The 13,329-nt window shown below is 33.2% G+C and overlaps 1 protein-coding gene across 2 annotated transcripts in view; it reads right to left on the bottom strand.

Moving 5' to 3' along the window:
• LOC143256635 (uncharacterized) overlaps positions 1 to 13,329 on the bottom strand; it is a 68,559-nt gene that overhangs the window by 7,822 nt on the left and 47,408 nt on the right. For both annotated transcript variants that reach the window (XM_076514107.1, XM_076514106.1), the window contains exons 2-4: positions 13,185 to 13,249; positions 9,261 to 11,004; positions 275 to 556 (exon numbers count right to left, since the gene is read on the bottom strand). In XM_076514107.1, coding sequence (XP_076370222.1) covers positions 275 to 556; positions 9,261 to 11,004; positions 13,185 to 13,240 — 2,082 coding nt within the window. In that variant the 5' untranslated portion in view covers positions 13,241 to 13,249. The remainder of the gene's footprint in view (positions 1 to 274; positions 557 to 9,260; positions 11,005 to 13,184; positions 13,250 to 13,329) is intronic.

A 13,329-nucleotide genomic window follows, 5' to 3' on the forward strand; every position in this document is an offset into this window, starting at 1 on the left:
TCACATGAAAAATTTGAAATAAACTTTCTAGGTTTATGTAAAAATGTCTATTTTCATGTAAATTTGAAGGTAAAAGACTTATGAAATACCTCATTATTACATAGAGTAGAACTCATTTCCACAGGTTTGAAAATGGAGTTTCATGTCAATGTAAAAACATTTGTTTTGAACATTCTGTTTGATAAATAATTTCTACAAATTTTGTATGACCTCAAAGAGAGAAATTCCACTATACGTTCTGAAGCACATATCTAGGTTTAACTGAAGTAATTACCTTATCATAATACGATAGAACAGTGCTTCCACCTATTATTTTTTCATTTGATAACTCTTCTGATAAATTATCATTTTGACAATAATTTTCTGCATCTTGGTCACTTCCTTGACTTTCTTGATCACTGGCTGTTTCATTCATAAAACAGATCTGTAGATTCATCCCACTTTGAAGCCTAGTTGAAAGACTTGGTTTCTTTGTTACCCTTTCTCCACAATAATAGTCTTCACTGTCAGAGTCCATAGCCAACTTCTTGCGAATTTCTTCTCTGTCATGTTGATGCTAGAATAAATATGAGATATTATTAACAATATATATATATATATATCATTATATAACAGACACAATTATTCTTACTTAATATGACAAAGTTTCAAATTTAAAATTTGAAACTGAAACAGTATTTCCATTTGTTATTTTCTAAAATTTTTCTAGCAGAGAAATTGTTCAAAATACTAGACTTACCACTTCAAGACTGTCTGAAATAATAATTACAAAAAAACATTAAAGTCGAACATTTGATATATTAAAAAGTGGATCAGCCCAATCTGTGGTTGCAAACTTAGTATATATGTGATAAAAAATAACATTCATTCTTCTCTTGAAGAAATTCATTTTTCTTAAATTTTTAAATAGTAAATATTCATTAACATATGTGGTAACAGTTTATTTATAAGAATCTATGTAATACCATAAATTTGCTTCAAACTTGAACATGTGACTACCTTAAATACAAATTACTTAACAGTGCATTTTTAATTGCAGGGCAGAAGTAATTAAGATCAAAGACATTCAATTACAAAACTGCAAATTCCAGTAAAAGGTTTTAAATTAACACAGTTTTGAGTAGTTTTATCATGGTATTTATGTAATTTATAATTTTTGTTTTTTTAACTTTCCATGTGCATTTGATGAAGTATGTACATATCTTATCTTATTATCCTAGGTGCTGGCTTCTCATGCACTCACAAAGCAAACTGTTGTTAAGCACTAAGTGGTTTTTAGGGACCTCACATTAGTGAATTAAAAAATAACATTTAAAATGAAAGTGTACTAATTATTTTTTATTTTGCAAAGTGCAACAAAATAAGTCTCCAAGTGGTTCAGCAGTATATCTGTAGCTTATAAATTCTAAATACTGAGTTTTGATACCATTGGAAAGTACAGCACAAGTAGCTCATTGTACTTAACAACAAATAAAGGTAAGAATATATTTGATATTTAATCTTTTACTATAATAATAGCAACATAATACAAGTTTTAATAATTACGAAGTTTGAAGTTTTGTCTTGCTAACATTTTGACATATTTCTATCACGTCTCATGTTGATGAATTGCCCTGAAACATTAGTCAATGACTATTCTTAGTGTATTAAAAACAACAACAATTTATTTGTAATAACAAAAATTTAATTTTTACACAGTAAACTTGAGGGCTTATAATACTAAAATTCAAAGTTTGATTCCTGTAGTAAGAACAGTACAGTTGGATTATTGTGCAGTTTTGCTTTATTCAAAAAGAAATAAATAAACAAGTTATAGTGAAATTTAAAATCTATAATTCTGTACACACAGTACAGTATATAATACAAAATTACATACTTAAGATGCTTGATCACAAGCTGTGAATCATGGAATAAAAAACTGTCAATGAACATGTTTGCCCATTCAGCTGTAATGGTGTTACAATAAGATGATGAATTTTACTATTCATTAGTATTAATAAGAAATAAAGTTGGCAGTAGGTGGTGTTGACTAGATGCTTTCCCTCTAGTCCAGAGACTTTCTGACTGTATTCCTTAAAAAGTCGTCAAGGATCGTCCTTCAAAAAAAAAGTTATAGGTATGGTATTTTTTTTGTAGGATTAATTAGTCAGAACCCTAAACGTATTTTCTAAAAACTACGAGTCAATTGATATTCTGTATATTTATTAATAATTTTACATTATCAATAATGTTGCGAACTTTGTTACTTCTATATACTTATCTAAGTTAGGCTTCAGTGTAACTTCAAATTTAAGGATAGGTTAAGCGTCAGGGTCCCTTGACGAAATGAAGTAAAATGTTCCATTGTTTTGCAGTAGTACCTATGCAGCTAATTTCTTAGAGTTAGTTACTGATAATATGAGTTCTCAGGAATGTTATGTTGCGAAGTGACAGTACTAGAAGAATGTTTATTGTTTGATTTCGTAAAGAAAAAGTTACGCGAGTAGTTTTTTTTTTTCCGAAATCAAATAATAAACATTCTACATAATATTACTAAGAACTCATACTATCAGTAAGTAACCCTAATAAATCAGTTGCATATGCACTAGTATTAGTACATTATGTAAAAATGGTATCGTAATGTAATATAATATTATTTTATGAAATATTTAAAGAATCTCCATGTTAATCGTAAAATAATTAATAACAAGAAAACCACTTGCAAACGATAAGGACATACTGTGTTTTTGTTATTTGATTTATCACAATCAGTTTAGCCTACTTTTGCTAGATTTATTATATGAATCTCCAGGACAAATACCGCGCAATACGTGCGCGTCCTGGATTATCAATTTTGCGTTTTTCAACATATATCTTTGAAATAATTTTGTCATCCTACCCGTTCCCCGTAATACTTTGCGGATGCCCATGACATCAGATCAAATTATTAGGAATGCAAATATTGTTTGTTATAATGCACAAAGATACACAAGGTTTATCTGGGTTTAGCCCATAACGGGTATCGAAACTCAATTTCTAATAATGTAAGTTCACAGATGTACCACTGTGCCACTTGAGGGTAAAAATGTTTCTTGCTTTTGGTTTGTTTTGAATTTCGCGCAAAGCTACACGAGGGCTATCTGCGCTAGCTGTCCCTAATTTAGCAGTGTAACACCAGAGGGGAGGCAGCTAGTCATCGCCACCCACCACCAACTCTTGGGCTACTCTTTTACCAACAAATAGTGGGATTGACCGTCATATTATAACGCCTCCATGGCTGAAAGGGCGAGCATGTTTGGTGTGATGGGGTAAAAATGTAAGTGATCATAACTAGGTATTGTTTTCAATATAAATACAAGGGACAATTTTTTTTTTCCTCTCTCTCACAAAATGTTTTCTGGTTCAGATTTTTCAACATATGGTATATACATATCATCATTGTAATAATGATATAAAATAAAATATCTTCATGAAATTATTTGCATAATATAGTTAGGTCTTAATTTTAAAAGCTTTCAAGACTTTAACCAAAAACGTGAAAAATAACAATAACAAAACCCTTAATTAAGATCGTGTAACCGTTTGGACCATAATCTAATCGATTAAATAAATTCCAAATCAAATATAAATAATTTTATCTGTTTAAGACCTAATGTCATTATTTCTTAATCACTGATTTATCCGTTTAAGCCTATGAACACAAAACATCTAATCTGACAGACGTCTGACATTATTCTTTTTCCCAAGCACTCACTTCATTTAATTTTTTAATTTAAAAAAAAACAAATTCGAATGTGGATCGACAGAAATTATTTAAATTTTTTGCCGAAAGTAATGTTCGTGCAACAGTGCTTATTTTTAAATGAGTGTTTAGTGGTGTGTTAAATATCGGTTTTTATTATTAAAATACTGAAAAACCAACATTTAACACAAAAGTTTTTTTTTTTTTTTGTGCAATGAAAATGCTCATAATTCCTTGGCTATCACCAATTTCATGTATTGGTTTTGGTTTGTTTTGAATTTCGCGCAAAGCTACACGAGGGCTATCTGCGCTAGCCGTCCCTAATTTAGCAGTGTAAGACTAGAGGGAAGGCAGCTACTCATCACCGCCAACTCTGGCTCTACACTTTTACCAATTAATAGAGGGATTGACCGTCACATTATAACACCCCCACGGCTGAAAGGGCGAGCGTGTTTAGTGTGACGGGGATTCGAATCCGTGACCTTCGGATTACGAGTCGAGTGCCTTAACCACCTGGCCATGCCGGATTTTCATATATTGTATAATTGTTGCAATGATACTTACATGTTTTAACTATAAGATGAAAATTAACACATCAATTCAAGATTATAAAATTCAAAATAAGTATGTTGTATTTATTGAAAATTGTTTCTTTGTTAGGCATTGAAACCATGAAAAGCGGAGGGAAGAAAGACAATACCCAGTTACTTCTTTTATATATTCAATAACTTATTGTAATTATTACCCTTGTGCTTTACAAAAATCAGGACAGAGTTACATCTTTGAAGGTTACCATGCAATCAAAGTGTACAAACATGTGGTGAGTCATTCGAAATTTGAAACTATGTGAAATGGAATACACTATAAAATGGGTTAATATCCTGTCAAAGAGTATATATTCACAGACTCGCACGATTAGGAGTGAAAATAAACATATTCAGATTTTATCAAATACCATTCACCCTGCATCCAAACTGAAAGTGATGATCTTTTACGTAATTCTTAAGCGGGTCATAGCATTAAAATCAGTCACATGGTTTAATTAAGGTCATTTGCTGATGTTTATTTGTTTGTGAAATTCGCGCAAAGCTACACGAGGGATATCTGCGTTAGCCGACCCTAATTTAGCAGTGTAAGACAAGAGGGAATTCAGCTAGTCACCTCCACCCGTCGCAAACTCTTGGGCTACTCTTTTACCAACGAATAGTGGGATTGACCGTCACATTATAACGGTCCCATGGCTGAAAGAGCGAGCATGTTTAGTGTGACGGGGATTCGAACCTGCGACCCTCGGATTACCATTTCAGTGCCTTAACCACCGGGTCATGTAGGACTCCAGTTACTAATGCACTAGCTTCATTTTTTTTTAACACATTAGGTTTCTAGAATTGATTAAAGAGAAAGAGCTGTGTGATTATAAAAGACATAAAATCTGGTTTATAGGTAGTCGTTTGAAGTCGAAAACCAGATGCACGTTTCAAGTTATACTGTTGAGCTAGTCTACAATTCATATTAATACTTAAATCAGTGTTCAACTTGAAACAGAGAGTAAAATGTGCAGGTTTTAAATACAATACTTCGAGTATTATATTTAATTACTTACGCATTTAGTTTACATTCGAGTAGCAGGATTATATATATTATCTAAGTGATTTTTCATATTTAGTAATATATAGCACATCAGAACAGAAATATACTAATTCGTATAAATAAAGAATGCTGCTACATTGTCCACTGTGAATTATTTGAAGTTGAACAAATACAGGCCGAGCGTAGGTAAGCAAGGGGTTAGCAAGCCAGACTATAAATTCGAGGGTTCATGTCCCACTGCTTCAGAATTGTTCTCCGCAGTTTGGTGCCATGATGTATTATAAGAATGATGACAAAATCATATTATTTCACGAGCACAGGAATTGACAAGAAGTTCTGTTGACTAGCAACCGTGCTTCAGGTCTATCAGTTGGAAATTTGTTTTCAATTACGTGAAAAGTATTATTTTGAAGCGTTTGGTCTTTTTGCTGAATTGGAAGACAAACAATGTGAGGAAGAAAATCATGTTTTACAACAGACAATTACAACGATATAAACTTATTCCCAGTTTAATTTAATACGGAATCTTTAACTCTCGTGTATGTAGGTAAAATCAGACAACAACTTCCCTCGGTTACCATAACTCGTGAAAAATTAGTGGAGTATCATAGGATATCTATGTACGAACAAAATATTATAACGATTTGGCCCATTAATAAATCTGTCATGCAAGAAGCCGCAGGATGTGCAGCTCACATTAAACCTTATTTAATTATAGTAAAAGAAGGTTACGAGAAGGACAATGAATTCATGAAACAATAAAAAAACCATTGGACTCTATGTCGAAGATTGTTACCCTGTTTATTTTCAAGCTAACCCATCTAAATGTCCGAATTGTAATAGATTTGATAGATGATCTATGAAAGGGCTGATCCAGGTGGGTTAAGGCGTTCGACTCGTAATCTGAGGGTTGCGGGTTCGAATCCCCGTCGCACCAAATATGTTTGCCATTTCAACCATGAGGGCGTTATAATGTTACAGTCAATTCCACTATTTGATGGTAGAAGAGTAGCCCAAGAGTTGGCGTTGGGTGGTGGTGACTAGCTGCCTTCCCTCTAGTTTTACACTGCTAAATTAGGGATGGCTAGCGCAGATAGTCCTCGAGTAGCTTTGCGCGAAATTCAAAAACAAACAAATTGATCCAGCTTCCCTTAGCTGAGAAGACTAATGTGACGGATATTGAGGCCACAATGCCACTCGATGCAAGTTTAATTGAGTCTGAATCATAAAAATACACAACATAAAAGTAATGTACGTCAAGTTGAAAATAATTAATTAAGTTGAGGCATCTCTACCTTCGTGCTTTTTCTTATTAGTCGTCAGACTTGAAATATATATATTTATATGTACTCCTATTAGGTCACAATAGAGAAGTTAATTTGATTTTTACTATTGTTGTACACCTGTTTAGTTTTGGTATGAAAATAACATTGGATCTTCAAGTCGGAAAATGAATACCGACATTGTTTTTTAATTTCTAATTATAAGTAAACGTAATTCAGAGCATAAACTACAAATTTTGGTATAACCCGTAAAGTAAAAATTATATGTGAAGCACTAATGCTAAAGTAATATCACCGTCAGAACGTTAGATAAATTTCTGGACTTTTCCAGACACTTATTTACAGATATACTTTGTTCATGTGACGAAATAAGTTAATTTATCATATCCTTGTTACCAGTCTTACATCTTTCGATAGTTCGTTCTCTGTTTGATTATGTTTTAGGAGTTTGTGAATACAGTTACAATGTTGCTTTTATGTTGCTACATTCGTGTGAATTATCTTGTTTACAGCTTCAAGGGTGGTTCCTATTTAGCTGCAGTGAAACTGTGTGTCTTGGGTTAGTTCAACTAAATAGCTGTTAACTTAAACGACAGTTGTGGGTTGTCGAGTGGTCTGTTCGTTTCAGTAAGAAACGTTTTTTCTCGCTTTACAAATACTGTTCAATACTACAAGTACAGTATATCCTTTTTTCAAAGCGTCAAAGGTTTGTACCTTGGATATTTTTAAAATCACGAAATAGGTAAACTTTACGTTGCAACTTCCTGGAATGTAACCTTCACAGAAAGGGTCAATTTTAGATGCCTCTCGAAATTTCAAATCACCACATTTCAAATTAGTTGTACCGCATGCACCTAAAATACTGATCCTATAATTTCAGGTTCGGTAAAGCACAATCGAAAATGAAACTAGTTAGTAGTTAGTAACAATCTACGTTATCCAAGAAATAAAGTACGTATTTAGATGTATTTTGCACAACAAGAAGCATATCTTTATTTCTCATTTAAAATCACTGAGAAGTAGTCGAATGAGGAAAAATAATATATTGGTATTTTGCTCATGTATTAAAAACAGGTGAATGCATGCGACTGAAATGTACAACGAATTGTTTGATTTTAATTCTAAGCACAAAGTTTTAGAATGGGCTATATACGCTTTGCTCACTGCAGAGATTCAACCCTGAACTTTAATGTTATAAGCCCTTAAGCTTTCCGCTTAGCCATCTTGGGCAAAAGTACAACATCTTCTTTTATTCAATAACTAATTGTTATAAAAAATGATATAAAGCTGCACGATGGGCCATCTGTGCTCTGTCCACCACGGCTATAGAAACTCGGTTTTTAGCGTTGAATATCTGCAGATATACGGCCGTGCCATTGGGGGCCTAGTTTATCAGCAGAAACGATCTTTAGTTACTGGTGACCTATTATTTCCAACTGTGAAATTCTGCCAGCAGAGTATTTGAAACAAACAAAAAAAACAAAAAAGATTTGAAAAATATATTATGATTTTTCAAGTATAAATCACATATCATTATTCTGGTTATATTAAATTTAATAATCCTGCTAATTAAGTAATAAAATCGTCCAAGGAAAATGTCACGTGAACAAACTAAAACACTTTCTTCCTTACTGACACTAAACCTTTGGTTATTGATATAACCTATTTTGACATTGTTCAAGTGTTAAGGTTACTAATAGTTATACCAAAAAGAAACTGACCATACAGTTGATTATAAACAAAAGATTGTTTACGATTGTAGCTGAATTAAGTAATTGTGGCATTGTAAAATGACTTATCTAAAACCGAATAAAAAATAGTAAAACTTAAATGGCAAGTTGAACTTTTTTCTATTCGAAATCTTCCTGTAATTTAAGAAGTATTGTTAATTGTCTTAAGTTATAAAGAGTTATACAATAGTGAATCATATAATATTAGTTTTTAAATTAACTTCCACGAACTTCATCTCAAACATTTTGTTCTGAAACGTACAGTAAAGTTAACTGTGCTGATAAAAAAACAAAAAAACAGTAGCATTCTTTTGCCATTGCCCCCCACTAGTACAGTGGTATGTCTTCGGATTTACAACGCTAAAATCAGGGGTTCGATTCCCCTCGGTGGGCTGAGCAGATAGCCCTTTGTGGCTTTGCTAAACGAAAAGAAAACAACACATCTTTTTCCATCTGGTGTTGGATATTGAAATTAATAATTTCAGTAAAATTGTCAAAATAATAAATGAACAGAATGCTTAATATGAGTAGTTTTTGTTTTTTAAAAATAATTCTCACTGGAATTTAAAGATATATGCTTAGGATGTCTTGCACAAAAAAAGTGAATTAAGACCAGTACGAACTGACAAGATAAGATAAGCAGCTATAATGATTTCAAAGATAAAAATATTTTCGGAAGATTGTTTCATTCTGCGTTAAATTTAATTTTTCCGGCTTTAATAGTATATCATAAAAATATATACATAGAACAATGAATTTTTTTCAACAACGTGATACATAATCACGACAAGTGTTGAATTAAAAACAAACAAACAAAATGCAGTTGAACCTAAACAGTACGACTATTGATTACGTCAGTGGAATGACATGAAGCTGATAACTAACTTTATTTTATTTTTTTCACAGTCCTAGAGGGAGTAATAAACTTATACATACCCGTAAATACCAATCGGGTTCCTTTGCAGCTTGAGTTAGATGCGTTTCCATTGCCGTCCAATCGATTTTTGGCATTGTTGTTTCAATGTTGCAGACGTCAAAGTTTCCCAAAACTTCTGATGAGGATTTATATTTATCTTTTTGTGGATATATGTATTTGCTTTTATCTTTCTCTGTCAATGAACTAGGTTGTGTTGTTCGGGTAGATACACAAACAATGGGTAACTTCACATTTTCCGCCATGTTTTTGTAAACAGCGCTATTCATTATGCTGTTGTTGTTTAGGGTATTGGAAAGCAAAAATGTTTCCACGTCAGAATTCCCAACTGAATATACTTCTTTTTGCTTCGTTACATGGTGACATGGTGAGATAACAGCAAGATCACCTGAATGTTGTTTTTGAAGAGATATAATGGAAGTGTCATCTCTGCTCCCTAATCCTACATCCATGTTGGGCATTGGGAGTTCAACATGTTCATATGGATTCTCCGATCTTTCATTTGTCTTTTTTATCTCTGGTGTCAGATTATCAGAATCAATATCGAGTGGTTCTGGCATTTCTCCACTATTCTTTTTACAAGAACTAAAATACGTTATTTTATCTTTTTTGTCATCATTGATAGAAAACAAGTGTTCCATAAACAACGTTTCAATGACAGGCTTCACAGCAGAAGGTATAGGACCTCCGTATTTCGTGTTTATGCAATTACTGGATTTTTTGAGTGGGGGAGAATCATTTATATTTTCTTTTTTTCGGTTTTCTTTTTCACCAGAGTCAAATTCACACTTTACTTTTGAAGTAATAAATTCGAATGCTTGCTCGTTCTGGAACTTGTCTGTTATATTTTTGGGAATGGTTGAAGCTGTATTTAAAATTTTTGGCTCTTCTAAGCATGTTGTTGTTGATTCATTTTCTTGGATATTAATATTTGCATTTTCTTCCTCTTTATTCACCAAACACTGAATATCACAGTGTTTACTAGTAGCCATAGAGAAATTATTCAACGTCTCCGTGGCCATGTTGATATCAAAGTCAGAAGAAGAACTCGTTTCACTTATAGGAGTGAAATCCATAAATTCGGAACTTCCGGATTCAGGAGCGTCACTGCAGTGCATATGTTGATCCTTTGAAGCATGCTGTTTAATTAAAGTCTTATCAAATTTTTGTTTCTTGAAAAGAGCTGAATAAACTTGCCACTCTTGAGCCACACAATCAGGTAAATTACTCTGGAGCTGATCTCGAAAACTTAGTTCATTCAATCTTATCAGTTCCTTCCGTGAGTTTATTTCTGTTTCGGAGACATCATAATTATCATGACTGCCTTCTGAATGATCCAGTGAATAGTCCTGTGAGGAATCTTCCGATATATCAGAAAATATGGAGTCTCCACTTTCTAAATCCTCCCGAGGACTAAAGCTAGAACTGCTGGCGCTGTTACCATTATTGTTACAATCATCTCTTACACCGAGTTCCCTGTTTCCGCCGTTGGTATGTTCTTTTAAAGTCAAAGTTTTAAGAAGCGGACTGGTACAGTTTGAATCTAAATCCGATTCTGAAAGGACGTCATATTCGGCACTTCCATTTCTGCAGATAATTTCGGGGGAGGACAAAGACATTGCTCGGTCGCTTTCATCTTCTGAAGGCGATGCAAGGTTACAACTGTAGCTTACTCTATGATTGTTATTGAAATTAAACAGGAGTTGTTTCTCGGTAACTTGAAGACTATTCCAGCCTTGTTGAATTCTGAAAAAATGTAACAATACCCTTTTTTAATGAAGCAACAATATAACATAAAACAAGAAATGATTTCTTTGTTTGTTCTTGGACTTTCGCGCAAAGTTACACGAGGGCTATTTACGCTAGCCGTCCCTAATTTAACACTGTAAGACCAGAAGGGAAGGCAGCTAGTCATCACCACCCACACAACCTCTTGGGCTATTCTTTTACCAACGAATAATGGGATTGAGCGTAAAATTACAACGTCGCCACGGCTGAAAGGGCGAGCATGTTTAGTGTGACGGTGAATGAAACCCGCGATTCTTATGTTAGAAGTTGAGGGTCTTAACCACCTGACCACAAGAAACAAAAGGGGAAAGACTACTGTTCACGAGTTGTACAAAACTCATCAGACTGACCAAGTTTCAAGAAAGTGCTAATTTTTGAAAGTCACGCAAAAAGAACGCAATAAAACATTATGTAACGTTCTGAGACGAGTATAGTGAATCCCTGATGAGACTTTATAAAGTGAAAAATTATATTTGTTGGGAACAATGAAACCCTGAGGACACTGTAAAGGAGTGTAACTCAAGAAACATTCCGTGTACAGAATTTTGAAGGGTTTGTAAGTTTAGACTTACACCATCTTTTCATGTTGTTCAGTTTTTTTGTGTACCATTTTTTCTATATTTCATTCTCTTTTATCAGACTTACCTAGAACTTTCTGGACCTATTCCAGTATTTCTTCTCAAACAATGCATCCCTTTTGCACATAACTGTTGGGTATATTGCGAACTTTTATGAAAATAAGACAAAACAAAAAATATTAGTTTTTAAGTAAAACTTTTTATCATTCAAACTCTCTTTTTCTTAATCTGAAGATGACCTAGGAAGGTCGAAACGTTGTTCCCGCCTTATCAATAAAAGTGTTAATACCCATACCAGCCGTTCTGAGATACATTTCTATCATAATATATCAGTATCACTCAGGATAACACAATAGCCTTTTCGTATAAACAAGTTAATTCTTTAAAAAAGATATATATGTAACTTATTTTTATGGGTGTAAAGTACTAATATGGGAAGCAGACCCAAAAAAGTGTCAACCTACACTCTTCGCCGGAAAACGTGATTTCATACCCTCGATAAAATTTCAAAATGTTAAATAGTAATATTTTAAGAAGTTATGCTTTAGAGACTGTAGCTTAATTGTAAATGCAAACATTTTGAAGATTTAGTCTATTAAAAAAAATGACAATAGGGAATCCTTAATAGTTGCGGCTGTAATTAGATCGCAAGTCGGTCAAGAGATGAAGCTGTAAGTTAAAACTCTGAGTCATTCTATGAGCCGGTGTACAGCGGCCAATTATATTCATAAGATAGTAGGTTGTTGGTATCACACCTTTTTTCTTTAGAATGATAGTAAATTGTTGTACATTGCATGAGAATCTTCTTTAGTATAAGCAAACCTATATTTTCTATGTAACTATTCTAGTGCAATTCAACGCACTTAAGAAGTGACATTTATATACGATAAGTTTTGAAAGTGGGAGACGGAGTACGCCAGGTTTTAAAAGTTGAAATATTAACACTGATAATTATAACATCATGATCGTGCCTATCATGTGCTCTGGTGGTCAAATATAATAAAATAAATAATTTATATAAATATATCGACTGTAACAGTGCATTCAAACCTACATTTCAAACTGATGGATTCTTAACCTGACGAATTTTAAATCTGCTAATCGAAAAAATATAAACTTATGACAAATACACAGAGACAAACGTGTATAAGTTTCAACTGAATTTTTAACTTAGTTACTAGATACACTACCCCAGGGTACCCGAAAGGGTTCTGTTTCAAGAACAAATAAAACCATAGTTAAGAGTACCAAATATTTTTATTTTTTATTTTTGAAGTTCATAAATTATGCTGCGTCGTAGTCTACAGAATACATAATTCTTCTCGTGATTTATGGCATGTGCAAGTATTACTAATGTCAGGACAGTACAATTGCGACGTTAAACATCTCTCATGTGATGTCATTTTAGTGCCTACTAGTTGACTGACAACATACCATAGTATTATAGTGCGAATGATTAAAACAGGTGACCAAATTAGAAAGCCTCCGGCTCCCTTTCGGCGAAATTATCACATTGAACAAATTGCTGCAACAGTTATTACACTTTTCAACTATTCTCACCTGTTCAAAAGAAAACTTTCCTCTTTGAGGTGACGGACCTTGGACTTCAATCTCATTTCTTTTTTCTGAAAAAATAAGATGAGACAACTAGGATGACAATTGTAACTTTCTTTTATACAAACATATATATTTACAAAACAAACAG

This window comes from Tachypleus tridentatus, chromosome 7 (assembly GCF_004210375.1).
Source record: "Tachypleus tridentatus isolate NWPU-2018 chromosome 7, ASM421037v1, whole genome shotgun sequence".
NCBI classification, from domain to species: domain Eukaryota; kingdom Metazoa; phylum Arthropoda; class Merostomata; order Xiphosura; family Limulidae; genus Tachypleus; species Tachypleus tridentatus.